Below are 21,150 nucleotides of genomic sequence, written 5' to 3' on the forward strand. Positions count from 1 at the left end.
CTGTGCATGCAGCACTTTAACTCTTCCCCCTTTTTGTCCCCACAGCCGTGAGGGCAGACCGCATGCGGGGAGGGCGTAACAAGTTCGGCCCCATGTACAAGCGGGACCGGGCTCTGAAACAGCAGAAGAAGGCGCTTTACCGGGCCAGCGGGCTCAAAATGGAGGCCGTGGGGCATGCCATGCAGACGGCGCCCACCGACCTCACCCTCTCTTCGGCCCTCCAGAGCATCCACTCCGCCTCTAAGGGCCTGCCCCTGAGCCACGCCCACATCCACCCACACGCCGCCCTGCCCCACTCTGACTACGACCGCAGCTCCTTCGTCACGCCTCCCATCAGCATGGCCATGCCCCCGCACAGCGGCCTGCAGGGATACCAGGCCTACGGACACTTCCAGAGCCGCACCATCAAGTCCGAGTATCCGGACCCCTACACCAGCTCCCCCGAGTCGCTTTTGGGGTACCCTTACGCCGATGCCTACCAGACTGGCTCCCCACCTGGATTCCCCCACCTCATCATGGAGCTGTTGAAGTGCGAGCCGGACGAGCCCCAAGTGCGGACCAAGATCCTGGCCTACCTGCAGCAGGAGCAGGCCAGCCGGGGGAAGCACGAGAAGCTCAATACCTTCGGACTCATGTGCAAAATGGCCGACCAGACTCTGTTCTCCATTGTCGAGTGGGCGAGAAGCAGCGTGTTCTTCAGGGAACTGAAGGTAGGTGGCAGAAAAAGATAAAATATACTACTAAAAGATTAAGTATTTTTTCTCAGGAATGACCAGAGCCGTGTTTGTGGTTAATAAAGTACATTTATTTGTCAGTGTTTAAGAGACATATTGATTACTGACTCCAGAATATTGTCTGGACATATTTATCTAATCCTTGAAGCCACTGATTTTGTTAAGTAGCCTACTGCAGAATACAAACTTCAAAGTTGTGGATTGACTGGTCAACCAAAAGGGTATGAAAATTAAAGTAGCATACTGAATGCTATTATGACAAAAAAAAAATCACGCAAAAATAGTTTGCATTAATATGTGATCCTCAGTATTTTTGAAAAAACTATATTCAAATGATCATTCTATAGTAGTGGGGCACACTCTGAAAACCCATGTATCTATGCGTTCTTATACATTTTTCCATCTTGAATCTGATAATGTGTTGAATTTTTACTAATTAGCCATAGAAACATATTAGCTATATTTGTGATAAAATCCTCATTGCTGGAATGGGAAAACACTGCCTATTGTGCTGCAGCTAATCCCCTCCATTTGCACTGTGGATTGTGTGAAAAGGACCACAAGAGCTGTATCTCTAGACTGTGACAATGTGCTTCTCTTATGCATGTTGGTGCAAAATAATGAACACAAGTATTAGGTGTCTACCACAAATTGTTGACAACTGCCTTGAGTTGAATAGCAGTCTGCTCGCATGGGCTAGTTCTAAACACACAAAGGGCTGTGGATTCTATTAAGCTGAATGCTTAATAGAGATGTTGATGCAAATCAATCCTATTAAATGCTTCTGAGAGCAAATGGGTGGAGGGCTGTACTAGGGTAAGCAACAGCAGAACTGCTGCAGTGTGGACCACAAGACCAAGGATTGGATTAAGCCAACAGTTGCACTTAAATTTGACTATAAATATGGAATCGTTAATGTTTCTTCAAAAAACAGTTCTGGCATTTTCCACAATCATCAGCATTTTTTAAAAGAATTGTTTATGCACTGGGAAAAAGTCAGATTTGCCTTTAAATATTTTTTATTTAAAGTATGTTGATATGATTATTTCATTGTATGGACACATGTGGGTTGAACTTCATACTGTACATAAACAGTTAAAATGTGCTTTCAATTTTCTCAAATGTCAGAGGCCCTACAACAATGTATCTGTTGAATTGCTTCATAAAATAGAATCCATTATTTGTAAACGTTATCTAGAATTGAGTGCACAGAGTATTGCTGAACTCTAAGCATTTCCTCTAGGGTCCTCAACGCACTGCTAAATTCCTGTAATGTAATGTAATGTAATCAAAATTGACAAAATAATTGTTTTGATATATTTTTGGATTCATGAAAAGCAATGCTGTATTTTAGTATACACAGCTATCAAATGAACTCAAGGCACAATAATGAGAAAAGTTCAAAAGATACGGTATGACCAATTTGTACATAGTATCAGCCAGAAAGAGCATGCGCTGTTATATCAGGAGACGATACTGTATGGAAACTTAAAAAATATAGTCACAAGGGAAAATAGGCCCACCCCAAATGGGCCTATCTCATCTCTTTCCCAACTGTCACCCCCCTCCTGATATGTGGTGGTAGTGAAATACAGTAGTGACAAAACCTTCCCAGTGCAGGATATCTCAAAATCCCTGCCGAGAGGGCGAGGATTGCACCAATGTTGAGTTTCCAGGATACACACCTGAACATTTCTAATTGATATCAAATATCAGACTCAATATCACATAGGTATAACACATACTGTACAAATACTGCTGACTTACTCAGGGCCACATTGTGTAAACACAGGACATGCAAGTGAATGGCCCAAATCTCCATGACTGCTTACTGTATTGTGACTATTAATACACCTGCAGCTACTCTGTTATTAATAGCTTTGTGGGAACAAAAGGATTTCTGTCATGAGACGTGGAAAAAACTGTCAATGATGTTCAATTTTTGTTTCCAATGGTTTGGCCAGCTCGTAGGACTCATAAACAATTTGCTGTTATGGCCTTTTTGTGATTAGGTACTTCACTGCAGACCTTTTGAGCTCTCTCTTGGCCGCAGTCCATTTCTTTTTATCATATGGTTCATTATATCGGGTGGGTGCCAGCCGTGAAGAAAATTAGATGTATTTTGTATTATACACTCAGTGATCACTTTATCAGGTAGACCTGTACACCAGCTTGTTAATGCAAATATTTAATTAGTCAATCATGTGGCGCTGACTAAATGCATAAATGCATATAGACATGGTCAAGAGGTACAGCAGTTTTTCAGACCAAATGTGATCTTTGACCGTGGAATGATTGTTTGTGCCAGACAGGGTGGTTTGAGTATCTCAAAAACTGCTGATCTCCTGGGATTTTCACGCACAATAGTCTCTAGAGCAGAGAATGGTACAAAGAACAAAACACATCCAGTGAGCAGCAGTTCTGTGGGCAGAAATGCATTGTTAATGAGAGAGGTCAGAGGAATAGGCAAATAGACGAATCCTACATCCAAAAATGTATTTTATCATTGCATGTTTGCATTGAATAGTTAGGTGATGTGCGTCAAACATTACAAACATTCAGTGGGTATTTTCAATAACAAATTAAATGCATTCAATAAAATGGGATGGATTCACATTTTTCTGAAAACTGAAAATAGAGGCAATGTTCATCAGCCTGCCTCTGTCAGGCAGTGGGAAGCAGACACGAGCAACCCAGTGTGGTGTAGCAGGCAGCATCGCCCTTCCCACCACTGGTAGTGCTACAAGACATGCTTCATGTTCATGGGAGCGTAATGTTCCACTGTCGTTCACCTGATAGGACACTCACAGCATGCTGTTCTCCTCAGCCACGCACCCGAATGACTTTGAGTAGCATAGTCCGAAAGGTCGGCATTTAGCTTGTCAGGGTTCATTCAACTGTTTACATTTTTACTAAACATTAAGTAAACATACTGTGGTTGGTTTCTCAAACGAAAGTCAAATGTATAATTTCTGTAATGTTAGCACGCATGCATTATATAGTTCTGAAAGCCAATAAAAGTCAACAGACCGCGGCCGGTTGACATGCAGCTCTCCGATGTTCATTTCCGTCCTTTCACAGTTGTTCGGGGACAGGGTTTGGACTGTGGAAACGTAGCCAGGAATGACAATACCAGATCAGCCATTAAGTAGGGAGGACTGCATTAGGCCTTGTTCCCAAGCCGGCACCCCCTGGCGAGACCCCCGACCTTATTGGAAAAGCAGCTGGAGCAGAGTCCAGAACCGCAGTACCCAGAGTCCGGTCTCTCGGGAATGCACAGAACCTCACATCCAGTCATTTTGGCTGTCTGAAACTTCTCCTAAATGTTTGTTTTTAAATGAATAGATTGACTTTTGTGGGTACAAAAAAGGTACAAAAAGCACCTAAAAAGGTACAAAAGCTTGTTGCGGTACTATACATTGTTCTCTTAGCCAGCAATATATAATTAATTTGTACCTTTTTTGCTTGGAAAATGAATTCATTTGTTCACCAAAAGAGAACATTACTGCACTTTCCGGGTACATTTGGGAAAGTTGATCCTTGAAGAAGAAAAATTTACTTTATTTCTTATTTGATGATGATTTGGTGTATGAGCATAGGCCACTGGATTCTGCGATACAGCCGGTAAAGTATTTTTGACAGAATATAGATATTGTTACTTACCTTTTGGTTCAACTGCACTACATCCACCTCTAACACTTTGGCCAGGGGGGTTAATATTTCTCAAAGACGTTCCCCCAGCACATTTTGCCGGACTTATTTGAAGGGGCGTGTTTATGCAATATTGTTTTTCACACCTCCTCCCACCCCCCGCTAACAGATGGAATTAATAACGCGGCTCAGGCCTGACCTGTGACCCGGCAGTGCAGCGTAGCATGCCGCCCGAACACACGCGCACAGACAGACACGCGCACACACTCTCCCCTCCTCTGGAGCCGCCGCTGAGGTCACCCGCCGCCGCCGGTGACAAACTACGCCCGAGCGTAGGGTCGGCTGGCGGAGATTTGTAACCGCGTCCCTGGTCCGTTGCATTTGAATTACTGTATTCCTGTACACCCCCCCCCCCCCCCCAATTCCAAACCCTCCAGCTTTATATCAGCGCAGGGATGGGGGAAGATGAACAGGGGGGACAGGACTAACGGCAAGGGCAGGGGTGCATTGTGAAGGACAAGGGGAAAACAGGTGGAGGTCTAATGGCCCTGCTACCGCGGATCCACCAGCAGCCCTCGGCGCTTGATGGATGGGTCCCGGGGCCTCGCACGGGCGTAGCCTTTCAGAGATATATTATTTCATTTGAGGAGCAGCTACATTCTCGGGTCCTGTGTTTTGTCCGCTGATAGATGATACCCCCCTTCCCCCCCTCCACTAGCCGCACTCGGTGGTGGCATGCGGGTCTGTGTTGGGTGTGCTTGTGGGGTAAGCTTTCTGTTTCACCTGTTCCCTCATCTGCATTAATGTCTGCCTCTTCAGACCCTGTGCCCTTATATACTGTAGACTTATTTTAACAATAGGAGCAATACAGAAAGTGCTGGGTTTATTTTTACCTAGGATGTTCTCAGAAAAATTGAATTTTACTATTACTGACAAAATAGCTGAAGTCAAAAAATACATTTGGATTCAAATTCCATTTCAAATTCAAATTAAAGAACAGCTCTTTTGGGTTTTGCCCCGTTGATGACAAATACATTTCCATTAAGCATTATAATGAAGTACCTCTACCCTAATATAACATAACATACTGTATTCATCATTCAATAATCCAAAACCCCTGTTTGTCCCGTATGCAGCACTGTTTTTTAGCTAGCTAAAATTGTATCTTCCTATAGTTGGTTTTAACGTTATTTGTAACGAACAAGTACACCCAGTCTACCGGTCTAGTATGTTCGTTAATGGTTTTGTAGTTATATGCAGCAGTGTATAGCCTACACTGAACGATTGAAAAAGTTGATGTCGGATTTCCAAATTCACTGTTTATTTAGTAAACTATATAGTGAACTATATGGACATTCACTAGATAGGGATTAGTGATAGTTAATAGTGAGCCATTTAGGACACAGCCTAACAAAAAAAGACCACATTGAGTCCAACCGAACTCTTTCCCTGGGTTTGTTCTTCATCCATCGCTTTGTCTGTGGCAGTTTCTGTCTGCTTTGCCAATTATCTCCCAGCGTCCCTCGCCCGCTCCCGTAGCCGCCTCGTCATCGCTGCAGAGGTTCGGGACGGGGAGGGGCTCTGTCGCGTACCTCCGAGGCCCCCGAGGCGCAGGGGGAAGGAAGCCAGAGGCGCGTGTTAAAAGGGAAGATTTAGGGTCGGAAACCCTGCGGAGGGACATGAAGGAGGAGCGCTAGCAGGCGGGAGGGTCTGCTCATCCACTTGTGGCTTTGATGAGGGATGAAAGCCCGGCCTCAGAGAGAGGCCTCCTGCCTGCGCCGGAGTCCCCCGTACAACGCAGCTCCGGGCCGGGCCTGTTTCAGCAGCCGCCGAGCTGCTCTTATACGCAGTCACTGAGCGCTGCCCACCTCCCGCCCAAGCAATGGCAGTACCGCGTTGTTACCATTAGGTGGTGAAAAGGGACTGAATGAGTTAGTCCCAGAAAACTGGGCCTGAAAATGTGTTAAAGGTCTGCAGCTTCCATTGGCAGAAGTGATGAGGGAAATCTGAGTGCAAATGTATTATGTAAGTAGTATACATGCATAGAAGCAGTAAAATGTGCTTACAACCATAAAAGGGGGAGACAAATGTTAAAGTGTGTGTGTGTGTGTGTGTGTGTGTGTGTGCACTTGTGTGTGTGTGTCTGTGTGTGTGTGTCTAGTTACAGTAACACACAAATGTAGTATGTGTACATCCCATGTAATTATTAAATGACATGGAATATTTTCAGTTTTATATATTCTTTACTGGGTATATAATCCTTAATTCCCTTGTGTAGATGGATTTTAAATGTTCACTAATCAGTTGATTTCCCTCAGTTTGTATTGTACTGTAGTACTAGAGTTAAGGTTTAATATAACATTAAACAGGGTGGTACCAATACACATAACAGCTCCAACTTCTTGGTATTAAAACAATGACCTGCGCTTAGAACTGTGGATATCTCCTTGTGTGATCTCTAAGCCCCAGTGTGTGTCATATGTCAGACAGGACAAACACAGGCCTGGCAGATTTACGTCATCTGGAATTGTAGAAATTCTCACCACAGCTGAGCATGGCTGGTTGTAACATCAAATTTTCTTGATGACAGTCACGGGTAGTTGAGAAATGTAGTTAAGAAAAGTGTAAATGTAAGTACTATTTAGAGGAAATTATTATATTTAGTCTAACTGCAATGCATTTTGCCCCTTAATAACAGATATTCAGTGTAATCTTGTGTTTCTTATATACGTAGCTCTGTCAGTTTGTCAGTTGTTGAAAAATGTTCAGGCCACAGTCTTAAATCAGTTTAATTCCTCCCTGATTTTGTTCCCTTGTCTTTCCATGTCATTTTCACTTTCATAAGGTCCTGGGCTACCTGTAGGGAGTACCCACTCTCAGCACTTATCTTCTATTTTTTTTCTGTAATTTACAGCCATCTATTTCAGACCAAGGTTCACTAAATGAGAGAGACAAAAGACAAAAGATGAGCAGCGCACGCGGCAAGACAGACAGGACACAGGGTTAGCTTTCAAGGAGCTTATATTTAGCTGCTGGCAATTAGATTTGGACATATGTGTTTCAGGGTAACATAATATGCAAGGCGCTGTGATGGCCAAAGTTCCCAAGGTCTGTAGCCAGAAAACAGCTTTTTCTAAAAACAGGACAAAGACAGGTGTGTTTGTTGTTCCCTGTGATGGTGATTTATCTGATGCTTTGTCAGAATATCAGCAGGTTAGGCACATGGAGAAAAGGTTTCCATACACTGATATAGCATATTTCCATTTTTAACTGCCAAGTTTCAGTCTGGTTCTCTGACCTGTTCTCTGAATCTGGAGGTTGTGCTTCTGCTGACTATAAAAAAAACCCTGATTCTGCAAGGAGCCTGCTGATGCTATAATATAAAAAACAGGCTGTATTATTTGTAGTTGTTTGATAGTTTAATCATCACTGAATGAATGTTTCAGTGTGAGATACGCTCCTGAGGCTGTCGCTAGCTCCGGTGTAGCACTGTGCAACAGGGTGCAACTTAGCCTACAGTATAAAATAATCACCAATGGTTTGGGTGGTACAATAATACTGTAGAAATTTCAAATTGGGGAGACATTGTTGACAATCAAAAAGTGGTTTACAATAAGGTTCACAAATTGGCATTGACTAATGTAGTTGTTAACATATGCTAATGATGGCAAAGGCAAATAACAACTAACTAACGTATTTGTTACATGATATTTATACATTAGGAAACCATTGGATGAACTTACAATTAATTAACCATTAACAAATATATTAACTGACCTTCTCATTCCAATATATGATATGATTAGGCAATGACTAATTTAGTCTCAGTAGTTCATGCCAATTGTATTGTAATGTGTTATCTAAAAGGCTTATGTTCACATTGTACATTGCAGATTTCTTTTCCAGAGCGACCTCCAAGGCCATTATAGCAGGGACTGCTCTTTAAATTTGTAAATCAAGTTGTGTTTGTTTGAACAATACAGAAGCACCAAGGCTAGTAGTCTACAGTAAGATCTGCACAGTCGGATCATTTGAAAGGCAATATTTCATTAAGGGGCACAACTTTGGAGCTATCTCTGTCCCAGAGTTGCCATTGTATTAAGAGCCTAATATCTGAATATTTTTGATTGGTCTGCTCTTTGATCATTTGTTAATAGCTTCCTTGCTTTAAGCCCTTCAAAGCCCACATTAGTAGCTTAGGGGGCATTTGTAAATTATTATAATTGTGTATCAAGTGGTTTGTAGTGGTTTATTCAGTATCCAGCTGGCTTAAGTCAGCTGCCTTTCTTTCAGTGTGTGAAAGAAACAAGAGTGGGAAAGAGATACATTCTCATACCTTCATTTCAATTAGCATTCCTAATTAGGTAAATTACCCAGATTCTATTTTGGAATATAATTGTATTGTTGGTGAGAAACAGGCAAGTTGATAATGAAATTGTCTTTTGTGATTGCTTTGATGTGTGTTTTGTTAAAATTAATTTTACCTGACTCTGTCCCATAATCCAGAGCAGGCCAAATAATTTCATAATTATGTGTACATTATTATTCTATCATCCTTTTTTCCTGGCTAATGAATTGGTATGATTACTGTGCCTAATTCTGGTCTGTAGTTGTTATAGTCTGTAACCTCATGAGGAAGGAGGTGCTATGTCCAATAATCCATCAGATAATAAGATCTATGTACTGTCGGAAACATATGCATTATATACACATAGTGAGCAATTTATTAGGTAGACCTGTACACCAGCATGCTAATGCACATATTTAATCAGCCAGTCATGTGGCAGCAACTAAATGCATAAAAGCATGCAGATGTGGTTAAGAGGTTCAGCTGTTATTCCGACCAAATATCAGAATGGGGAAGAAATGTGATCTAAGTGACTTTGACCGTGAAATGATTGTTGATGCCAGACAGGGTAGTTTGAGTATCTCAGAAAGACCAATAAGTCTAAAAAATCCTAATAAAGTGTGCACTGAGTGTAAAGTAATCACCTATCTATCAACTCTAAATTAATTACACTTTGCTATCGTCTGTCATCACTAGGTAATATATACCTAGCATAACACTGGCCATGGGACTGCAAGGAGCAGTTTTGTGTAGTCTTTTGTTTACACAATGGTGGGAAAGGTTTTCCTCTCTAACAGACTCTAGACAGCAACTACCCATAGAGCCCATTAGGGTAGTCACCGTGGGAACGGATCAATCTCCACACCTCTGTATGATCGATCTCACAGGCTATCAGACAGGCCCCTCCCCCATGCTCTCCAATACCCGCATAGACTGATGCCTGATGACCCCAAGGAACCAATCAGCATTTTCCTCTGAGAGCCACAGCTGCCCTGATTCTCAACGCATTATGGCAACTGCTCAGTAACTAATCAGCCGCTGTGTGTACACTTCCCAGTCCTCCCAATTGCACATTGAGTTACTGGTCGGTTAAAAGATAAAAAGTGTCTACCTCAGTTCACCCTCCTGTTGCAAATTATTTAAATAATTAATTGTTTGAACCAGACTCTGGGACATTATGGATTTACAATTAATAATCATGGAGCTTCCAGCCATGGTGTGTGAGGTTTTCAAATGAATGAATGAAACGTTTTCTTGAATTACCTTTTTACCTAAAAATTTTGTTGACTGTATTTTTTTTTTGGAATCTCATGGTCTGTTGTTATTTCGAATCTGAGCCTCCAGTAGAGCAGGCACTTCATCTTATGATCTTCATTGTGTTTCTTGTAAAGTGACAAATCTAATGAGCAGCACAGCTATGTGTGGGTGGTGGTAAGGGGGGGCTGGGATTCAGTGTAAGTACAGCGCTCATGGCCACTGAATGATAATCTGCTGTTCTTATTATTCCTGCATCAACTGCAAATGCCAGAGGTGTAGATACCATGTTTGCGACAAATGAGCTAGGAGAAATTGCATAGGATCAAGAACAGGAAAAGACCCAGGGCTAACAATTTGACACAAACACACTCTGCCAGTCTCTGGAGATGATGTACACAGAGCTTACTACGGTAAATGCTATTTGTACTGCACTTACTGAGGGACATTTTGTGGGACATACTTTTACCACCCTAGCCACAACTTTCTCTTCGTAAAAAGTGAATACTCAAATATTTTGTTAATATTGTACATTTGGAGAAGTATGACAAATATAATATATATGAATTATGACACATTTCATACATATTCAGGTATAGATAGACACCAAAATATACTGAAGCATACATACAGTATGCCCCCTGGCCTGAGACACCAAAAGTGACCTTGTGCCTGCAGCCATTTTGTTTTCGAACCAGGTGTGAGGTGCCTTTTTTTTTTTTTTCTGCATATGCCCCCAAACAAATCCCTGATGGTATCCCATGATTACTGTATACTGTATGCAGAATTCTGAAAAGAAAAATATGTATATGTTGAAAGATGGAGCATAGGGTGTATAATACGTTGCCCAAATATTGTGTCATATCCTCTTTCAGAGTGTCATATTTTTCTATTTCTCCCACTTCAGTAATGGAAACCAGAGAGGGCTGCACATGCCACCCTTCTCGCTCCAAACCCCACACTTGAAAAATGCTGTAATTACATACATTTGCGACATCTCCTCCGGTGTACGGTTTCCTCAGGGCTACACGCTCCTCACATGCATTTGAACATTTCCAGATTCTGGGTGAATTTTAGCGGAAGGAGCACACAGGGTGAATTTGATAGTGTTTAGAGTGTGGAGGCCAAAGCACACAGTCTTCTCGGCCCTTCAGACCAGAGAAAGGCGAAACTCCTGTCCAGTTTTTCAATGCGGTGAATGCCTCAGCATTGGTACTGACAACTGGCTAGCGATTCAAAGCATTTTCTCAGTTCATTATGGAGTGGTTAAATAAATATAACAAATGCTTATTAAATGTGGATCGTGTTGTGCAGTTTGTTATGTGAACTTACTCATATAAACCTAACATGCTCCTAAAATGGAATTCCTTTCTTGACCTTATTATGTTTGGGGTCTATTTGACCCCTTTCAGTGTTTGCCATCTCTTAAAAACCAGTTAGCATCTTCAAACTGTATGATTTTTCTCATTTTCAAATTTTGTGGGATTAAACAGTAAACATGAAATAAAACAGTCCTGTACAGACTTTGCATACAAAGGTGTTGTGGATGATTCTGGTGGCACTTTCCTATAGCTACAGCTGTCAAACTTACCTCAGGCTCTAAATTTTTTCCCACAGATTTATTTATGAATAGAATTTAGCCTCGTCATTTGGAAGGTGACACTCAAATGTCAACATTTTTCTATTACAATAATTTCGCGTCAATTCAAACTGTTGGGCTGAGAAATACTGTATAGAGCTAGCAAAAAGCCAAAGTTTAATTTCCTCTGAGGATGAAGGATCTCAAGAGGTTAATATAATTCATAATGCCCCATATTAGCTACAATTACAAGTGGGAGTTTTGTTTTTGTTTTTTGTGGAAAGTTTGTTAACCAGTCTCTTTGGAAAGGGAATGGTCACAGTCAACAAGGTGCACATTATCAGGTTACACTGCCAGAGAAGTAGACATCACACATTCTTTTTCACTTGATTGTGTTTCAAATAGAACCACATTGACGCTGAAAGTATGGCAGAGGCACGTCGAAGCCACACTTTTTTATTATGGGAAATAGTTTCCATCTACAATTCCAAAAGCATTAATATTGTTCTTGATATCACAGAATTCTGGAGCAAGAGTGGATGTCTGCAAATAATGGCTGGGTAAATGCCATAAGTGTGTTAAACTTATGGCATCTAGGGTGGGGGGTTGGGGGGGTGTGTGAGATGGTTAACACAGGAATCCACATGCTGTGCACTCCTGAACTGTGGGCTTGTCACTTGTGCTCAGAGTGAAAAGCATTGGCTACCATAAGCAGGCCTGAATAACAGTGGGATTAGACTCTGTTCTCCTCTGACTCTCCTCAAACCACCAGAGACGTAAGGATTAGGAGATTTCTGGCTCAAAGATGGACGCCTGGACTGCATGTTTGAACGTTCCTCTTGCGTTACAACATAATGCTAGTCATTACACTTAAGTAGAGAGTAATGTATCCTTCAACCAGCAGTGACATTTGAACCATTGAACTACATAACAGGAACATTGTCAAGTGAGAAATCATGGGCTCTCTGGTGTCTTTGCTAGTAAAAGTGTTAGCCCATATAGCCAAGATATCGTAGATTAGCCTCACTAAATTATTAGCCAGCTATGGATGGGAGTCCACATCAGCAGGACACATGTGGCTCGCCAAGAGTATGGTTGGTTTCCTCTGCCAGGATTCCTCAAAGTATGATGACAGTGGTTGTCCCAATTTATCAGGAAAGCCAAAGAGCTTTCTCTGGCGATTCAACTATTTCTGGGCTTCATCGCTACAATAGAGCCACTAATGTACCCATTGGGTGTACATTCCAAAGTCTCATGGCTGGGAGACAGTGATATGGTTTGTTTATATAAATTATCTCCTGTTGAATTTTGTGCATGATGTGTCTATACGACATAATTGTGGTACAGGTATGCCCAGGCCTGGGACCTAAAATTGCCTTTTGCATGTGCACTTTGCTTAACTTGCCAATGGCTAAATAAGCCATGTTTTCTCAAGTGGCACTATGACTGCATAAAAAAGGCAAAATTACGCCTGCAACAAGGATGAAAATCTCCAAACTGAAATCTTAAATATTTGAGTGGCCTGCAAGCTGTTATTTCATTTTGGATTTGGCCAGTTGATGTGGTGTTCATGTTCTAAAATGTAACTCAAAATGGTACAACAAACTAAAATGCTGTTACGCTGTACAGTCTAATGGTATCTAAATTATTTTGACTTCACATATTTCTGCTGCGGTGACAGTAGATCAAGAAGTTTTCATCCTTGGCATCGAACAAACATTTCTCAGCAGTACCTAGCTACCTAGCTACTTAAAATCTGGCTAGATTTCTTTATTTTATTTTTTTCATACATTTCTTTTCTAATTACATGTATTATTATGTTTACTAATTGTGTTTACTTTGTGGTATTAATGGGCAGTTACATATTCTATAAAGGTGATACCACAATACATTTGGTTTGAATCCTCATCTAAAGACAAAAATAGTCACTTATTCAGTAAGTTAAGTCCACAAGCATGGACATTTACAACTACATATGCTGGTTTTAGAGAATTTCCTGCTTTTTCCCTTTCCGAGCTGTGTCTAATTTTTTCCTGCTCAATGTGTTCATTCTCCTACCAGCTAAAGTGTGTAATCATTAACGGCGTGGGCTGTGGGAATCACAACAGCAGCGACAATAACCACACTGTTTTGAGTCCTACTGGCTGACTTGTCGTCTGTTTCTCTTTGAAATAGCAGACAGGGTTTTCTGATAAGTCAGAACTTAATCATCATTGGCAAAGCACAGTCAGTGGCATGGCATCACCTGGCCTACAGATAAAACAGTTAATGCTGACAAGTGTAGACAACGCTAAGTTTCCAGTGTGGGAGAATGTACATCAGGTGGTAAAGACTTGCACAAGAACTCTACCACCCCCATGGGGCATTGTACCTTGTTGTATTTGTGCAGTCAACGATCTGTTCCAACACTGTTGAATTTCAGCCCCGTTCAGTAGGACAGATGAGCTCGGATTTTCAAAAATGGCATTAAAATATTTTATTTAATGTGTCTCAAACATTGTTTATATTTGCACAGGAGAAAGTAGCTGATCAACAATTAAGCAACAAGTGAATAATTCAATCTATATGATTCATGAATGTATAATTGTTCATATCTATTATGCATTAAGTTCGCATTTTAACGGGCATTATATTCTGTTAGTATACATTTAATAAATATGTTATTACTACAGTGGGTATTCTAGAACTGTAAGTAGTAAATACTAGCAATTTTAAGTGGTAATGAAATGTATTATTTGGCTACTGGTAACACTTTATTTTCTCAAATGTAGATCAAATCAAATGGTTTGCGAAAGGAAATTATTCAATGTATATATAATTACAAAATGAAATTAAAAATATATACCAACCTATTTGGCGCAGTATTTTGTCTGCTCATGACTTAGACAGACACATGATACAAGCTTCATCTGTTCTATGAAAATAATCACCATCCTCTTCCTTACATTACTGTATGTAATTGAGCTGCTACTTCTGGAAGATTCCATTTAGAGTTGTTCGTACTCTTAATATTCCAAATTAATATTCAAAATCTCAAGCAAACAAGAAGGCCATGCCATGACTCTCAGTGCATTTTTGTGTACATGCCAGTTTAATGGCTGACGGATGAAATTGGCAGATACAGCTAAGCTCTTTGGGGACAATGATATGCAGTAGTACTGTGTGAGTTTGGCAAGTAGCTTCAGTCAATCAGCGGACATGTAGGGGATGTCCTCTGAGGAACTATGAGTAAATATGGTTTGACATAAAGCACCAGTGAGCTTTATGATGAGGATCTGAGAGTAATTGAAACAACACAGACCCAGAATCAATTAGATAATGTTGGTCTTTTTCCATGTTTCCATGTCAGGTTGATGACCAAATGAAGCTTCTGCAGAACTGCTGGAGTGAACTCTTAATTCTAGATCACATTTTTCGCCAAGTGGTACATGGAAAAGAAGGTTCCATCCTCCTTGTTACTGGCCAACAGGTGAGTCACATGACTATAACCACAGTACTCAGTCTTCTGTGGGCCAATTGTATGATTTCCCTCATAGCCTAGAAGGCATTTTTGCCTTCAGCTTGGGCTATCAAGGCTTTATGCACCATTCAAAGGCAGGTACACAAGTGCTGCCGGTTGTTGCCCATTTGGTATAGAAATTTTGAGGTTTTTAATAGAATGTTAACATTTGTTTGAATGCACTGTATCTAAAATATCTGAAAATATTGCACTCATGTAGTATAGTTGAAATTTCAATGTGTTGCTTATCAGACATAATGGCATTCTTGGGGGGACACTCATATAGGCACAAGCAATTTGCATAGTAGGGCATTCGGACAAGCAAAGGTCAGTACTCACTGCAACTCATAGCAGGAGAGTCAAAGGGAAAATATGGGGTGTTTGTCAAATAGCAGAGACAATAATTTCACTACCATGCGATAAGCTCTTTGAAGAGTTTTACAGCCTTTATCACAAACCAGGAGAAGAGCTTCCTTCTGTGACAAATCATTGATTTTTCCAGTGCCTTCGTTTTCTGTATAACAGTGGTTTGGTTTGAGGTGTACTGTGGCAGACATGATGTGAGTCTATATACCTAGTTATGGAATGGGTCTGCACACACATTAGTGACTCAGATTTTAAACTGATGACTTCCTGCATCCTGATTTTTCTGGGTGATCAGGGCAGCCAGTCAATGGGCTCATTTTCCCAATCTCATATATCTTTTTACCTACATTGTTCCACTTATTCTAATTAGAACTACAGACAGTGTATATGAACTAATGTAGATGATCGGCTCTATATTATAAATGCTGAAAATGATATTTTCTGTTTAATTTGAAATGTTAAACTGCAGTTGCATCTCACAAATACCTGTAACCTGTAACATGTTTTAGCACTGGAGAAAGGGGTGAGCTAGAGATGAAGGAATTGCCCATGGAGTTAAGCATGTTGACCATGTTGTCTCATGTACAATGGTAGTGCTCTTTGACAAAATTAAAACCTAGATAAATATTTTATTTGGATGCATTTCAAGCATTTAAAGATTGTGATATAAAAAGAAAAACTTGCAATTAACAGATGTTGTTTGGAATCAGCTCCTGATGTGTCCTGTATGTGTTTGCCTAGTTTTTATGCTGGAACTCATTTTCAAATACTTGTCATATCACCATATTCCATCAAAATCTAAAATACATTTCAGGCATTTTGACTGCAGGGTACACCACAGATCACTTTAACAAACCTAGGTTCCCTTTAAACAACATGGAATTATTATTTTAATTTGTACCCTCACTTTATGTGAGGTCAATATTGCTTAAAATGTAAAGGATTAAATGAAGCCTAGACATCAAATATGAGCAGTCATTGAATCTATTTAGCACAACATGTGAAATTATGCAGCATTTCTACACTGGTGGTCAGACTGTGAGAGTTTTTAATGGCCCATATAAACGATAGGACAAAGCAGGACAGCCAGAGGCCGTATTCTCTTTCATGTCCAGCTGGCTTTATGTAGATAGTTTGATAGTTTGGGGTGTGAGCAGGGTGGTTTTCACCAAAAAAAAGCTAAAATGGTAAATAAAACTGATGTAATACTCTGTAAAATAAATTCCCTGTTGATAAAAACAAAAAAAATTGGTCTCGTCATATTTACTCATGAAGAAATTCCAGTTTTTACATTCCTTGTTTTTACTTTCAAATTATTCTCTGGGGCTCCCATCCCCCTGCTTAAGATTCTGTAGCTGATCGTACCCCAGAAATCCCCCTTACACAATCCGAGTCAATTATGGTAATGAATTGTCAATAAATATAAAAATTTCATAACGCCGTGCTCGCTGTGAGTGGCGGATTTGGCCCCGACTGCAGATGTGGGGAGCACCTGAAAGAGTGTCTGTGGGACCCCTGGACTGGAGTCGGAGGGGGGCCTGGGGGGCCCGTTTTGCCGGGCCCTCACTGCTGTTCCGGGGCAGATGAAGGGGGAAACACAGCCCTTTGCTTATTTGATCTCAGTTCTTGTGCTGTGGCTAGCTTCCCCCGCCGTGTAGTCCAGATACGCAGGTCCAGATATGCAGGTCCAGGAGGAAAGAGACTGTATGTAGGCCCATGCAGGGGATCATGGGGGTGCTGGTGAAGAGCCCCCCTGCCCTTCACAGTCACAAAAGCAGAAATAGATATTTTCAGAACACATTTTTCTTGCAGTAAGGTTCTGTTGCATTTATTAATTATGACTGTGGTAGACACAAATACACACACACACACACCTATTTTGAAAACTCTGGATACGTCCGAAACTTCACCGTGTTTTGACATGAGCCGTCCACTCACGCTACAGCAGTTGCTACTTTTTACTTGACGAGAGTTTGACTTGTGCCTCCAGGGGAGCCCTGCTCTGAGTGGATGTGAGGGGAAGCCCCGTGTTCATGAGCTGTGTGGACGTAGCGATGCGGCGTGTTGGTTCATGTGTGTTGCTGTGCTCCTTCTCTCTCAGGTGGACTACGCCGTACTCGCCTCCCAAGCTGGTGCCACGCTCAGCAGCCTCCTCTGCCACGCACAGGAGCTGGTAGGGAAACTGCGCTCCCTGCAGTTCGACCAGAGGGAGTTTGTGTGCCTCAAGTTCCTGGTGCTCTTCAGCCAGGGTAAGTGGAAGGAGGGAGGAGGGCTGAAATCTGTCTGGGATCTGTCTCGGGATCGTATTTGCACTCTCCCAAGGTCAGGTTTCGGCCTGGGCCTCGTGGTTTTGCCTGGAGAAAGGACCGTCCGACTTGGCAGTTCTCTTCTCTCGGACCGGTAGCCGCAGTGCGCCGGGTGTTTCGAGGCATTGTGTAGAACAGGATTTCCATTCTCCCTGCCCAGGGACGAGAAGAGACTAGGCTCTCTACCCACACACACACACACACACACACACACACACATTTAAATAAATATACTCACATACACAGAGAAGCATATTTGATAAAGGTTCTGCTAGTTGACATGTGGGTTATTGCCTTTGTAATGTGACACAACCAACTGATCGGTGCACTGGTCCGGAACAGGAAATCAGAGGATGGATAAACTCCTATTGTGGAAATATTTATATAAAGAAACAACTTTTTAATAATTGACACTTAAAAGTAACCACTTCCATATATTCTGTAAATTTTTTATAGTACATTCTAGATTAAATACATATTGTACCAGTTTTACACATTTATTTACACATTTTGTCTTCATTTAAATCACTTTTCCCCCTACTATTGTTGTGTGACAAAAATAAACTACCTGCTTGTTGTGAATCAGGTCACCGTTGTAAATGAGAACTTCCCAGCTGACCCACCTGGTCGTAAATAAATCATTTAATCCGGTCTTTCGTTTCACTCCTGGCTGCCTGACAGGGTCTCCGATACAGGCAGCATTGAAATAGTTTGGGAATGAAACTGATGTTGTAAAAGCGCCACTCTCAGCCACGGCGACTGGGACACGGAAAAGAGCCGTGCCACTCGAGTCCTCCCGTGCGCCGGATCAATAGAGGGCTCAGCACCCGAGCGTAAATCCTCCTGCTCACCTTCACGTCCTTTCCCCATTCCTCACCTTTCACAAACGAGGCCTCTTAAAGGAAATCAAAGTCCTGTTTCTCCGGTCTGACTGGCCCCCGGCCACGTGGCCCTTGGCCCTGGCCGTGGGTCTGCTGTCAGGAGAGAGGAGCCGGCTTGATCAGTCACAGCCTCCCGCGCGAGGAGCTCTTTAGTGAAGCTGAGCGCTGGTGAAGTGGAGGGTAGACGGCACTTGACCCGGGAGCGGGCGTTCTTCTCTGCCCGACCTGTAGGTCCGTCTCTGTGGAGACAGAGGCTCCCTCTCAGGTCCACGGCTTTACCGACGGCCCGGCTAATGGTGGGGTCGGTGTTCACGGTGTGTTCTCTATGTGTGCGGCTCGGGGGAACGCCAGTGATTCGGGGCTTCCCCCGGTGCTGTGTGTCTGTTACAGCTGTGCGACCTGGCTGTCTGCCGTAGATCTTAGATTGGGCATCCTTACAGTGTCTCAGTCCGTGATGAGATGAAGAGTGTGAATGTGTGTGTGTGTGTGTGTGTGTGTGTGTGAAGGCAGGGGCTGGGGTTGGAGGGGGTGACAGTGTATTTGCTTTTTTATAGATGTGTGTGTGTGTATGTATGTGTGAGAGAGAGTATGTGTGTGTGTATATGTGTGTGAGAGAGAGTATGTGTGTGTATGTGTTTGAGAGTGTATGTGTGTGTGTATTTGTCAATGAGTGTGTCTGCGTACGTATGTGTGTATGAGAGTGTGTGTGTGTGAGAGAGAGAGAGAGTGTGTGTGTGTATGTGTGTGAGAGCGAGAGAGAGAGAGACTGTGTGTGTGTGTGTGTGTGTTGGAGAGAGAGAGTATTTGTGTGTGTGTGTGTGTGTAAGAGAGTGTGTGTGTGTGTGTGTGTGTGAGAGAGAGAGAGTGTGTGTGTGTTGGAGAGAGAGTATTTGTGTGTGTGTGTGTGAGAGAGAGAGAGTGTGTGTGTGTGTGTGTGTGTGTGTTGGAGAGAGAGAGTATTTGTGTGTGTGTGTGTGAGAGAGTGTGTGTGTGTGTGTGTGTTAGAGAGAGAGAGCATTTGTGTGTGAGAGTGTGTGTGTGTGTGTGTGTGTGTGTGAGAGAGAGAGAGTGTGTGTGTGTGTGTGTGTGTGTGTGTGTGTGTGTGTGTTGGTATAATCCCAGGTCTAAGGTCAGGTGCTGGCATGTATAAACACAAGTAAAGCAGCGCTGTCATGACTCATCAGAAAGCAGGCCAGGGGAGGACTGCCAGGCCCCTGCCACAAGTGCTGTCGACGGGGAGTAAGTCTGAGGGCAGGCCACTAAACAGCAGCACACTCATTACTCCCTATCCACTTGCAGAGACAGCTGTGGAGAGGGGTCAAGGCTGTGCTGGCTCTCACACTAACTCTCTGCTGAAACTATCCGCCATTTTCATTCCTGTTCTTCACTCTGCTGCAGGCTGGGGCCTGTAGTCATAAGTTCATGCCTCGTTGAGCCTTCCTCGGGTTACCTCTGCTTTGACTCCTCTCGTTGATGCTGCGTGGGTAGCCTGTAGCCTAGTGGCTAAGGTGTCTAACTGGGACCTAGATGGTTGGTGGTTCAAGCCCCAGTGTAGCTGCAGTAGAATCAGTGCAGCTGTTGGGCCCTCGACAAGGCCATTAACCCCACATTGTTCCAGAGGGATTGTCCCCTGCTTAGTCAACTGTGATTCGCTTTGGATAACTAACACCCACAGGGCACCAGTTTCTTTATTGAGAGATATACCTCCAAACAGTGCCTGCTGTTCTGTTGAACTGTGATGTCTGTAGTGTGTGAAATAGTCGCTGTGCTTTGTGTGTACAGTGCAGCTGGGCCAAGGGAAACATTTTCGTTACAGTTTCGTCTGGCCCTTCTCCTCTGACCTCTCTCATTAACAATGTGTTTCTGCCTGCAGAACTGTTGCTCAATGGATGTTTTTTGTTTTTCGCACCATTCTCTGCAAACTCTTTGAGACTGTTGTGCATGAAAGTCCCAGGAGATCGGACATTTTTGAGATATTCTAACCACCCTGTCTGGCACCATCAATCATTCCATAGCCAAAGTCACTTAGATCACATTTCTTTCCTATTCTGACATTTGGTCTGAAAAACAGCCGAACCTCTTGACCCCGTATGCATGCTTTTATGCATTAGGTTGCTGCCACATGACTGGCTGATTAAATATAGTATTTGCATTAACAAGCTGGTATACTGGTTTACCTAATAAAGTGGTCACTGAGTGTAGATCATTATTCATGTTGTTTATTATATGCAGCCTTTTGTCTCAATTTCTGCCACTGTATAAGTGGAACCTTCTGTGTTTCCAGTCAGTTTGACTTACACTTGTTGTTGATATTGACAAAATGTAAAATTATATTTAAAAGGAAAGGATTACGGGCACTCAAAGTTAGACAAATTGTGTTGCAGGGAGACCGTGTGTCATAGTCCATAGGGCAGCTGACCAAATCCCCTTGTGGAGCCTTGCCATGGTACTCTGTAGCTGTGACCCTCCACTTTCCCCATCACACTGTCAACTTTAGTATAATACAGTGAGCTCCAGAATTATTGGCACCCT

At 42.4% G+C, this 21,150-nt stretch overlaps 1 protein-coding gene across 1 annotated transcript in view; it reads left to right on the forward strand.

Annotated features, from left to right (window-relative positions):
* LOC133128368 (nuclear receptor subfamily 5 group A member 2-like) overlaps positions 1-21,150 on the forward strand; it is a 43,578-nt gene that overhangs the window by 8,710 nt on the left and 13,718 nt on the right. Inside the window, exons 4-6 of the mRNA XM_061241812.1 lie at positions 46-710; positions 14,916-15,035; positions 17,533-17,680. Of these exons, the coding sequence (XP_061097796.1) occupies positions 46-710; positions 14,916-15,035; positions 17,533-17,680 (933 nt within the window). The remainder of the gene's footprint in view (positions 1-45; positions 711-14,915; positions 15,036-17,532; positions 17,681-21,150) is intronic.

Source organism: Conger conger, chromosome 5 (genome assembly GCF_963514075.1).
Source record: "Conger conger chromosome 5, fConCon1.1, whole genome shotgun sequence".
Classification (NCBI taxonomy): domain Eukaryota; kingdom Metazoa; phylum Chordata; class Actinopteri; order Anguilliformes; family Congridae; genus Conger; species Conger conger.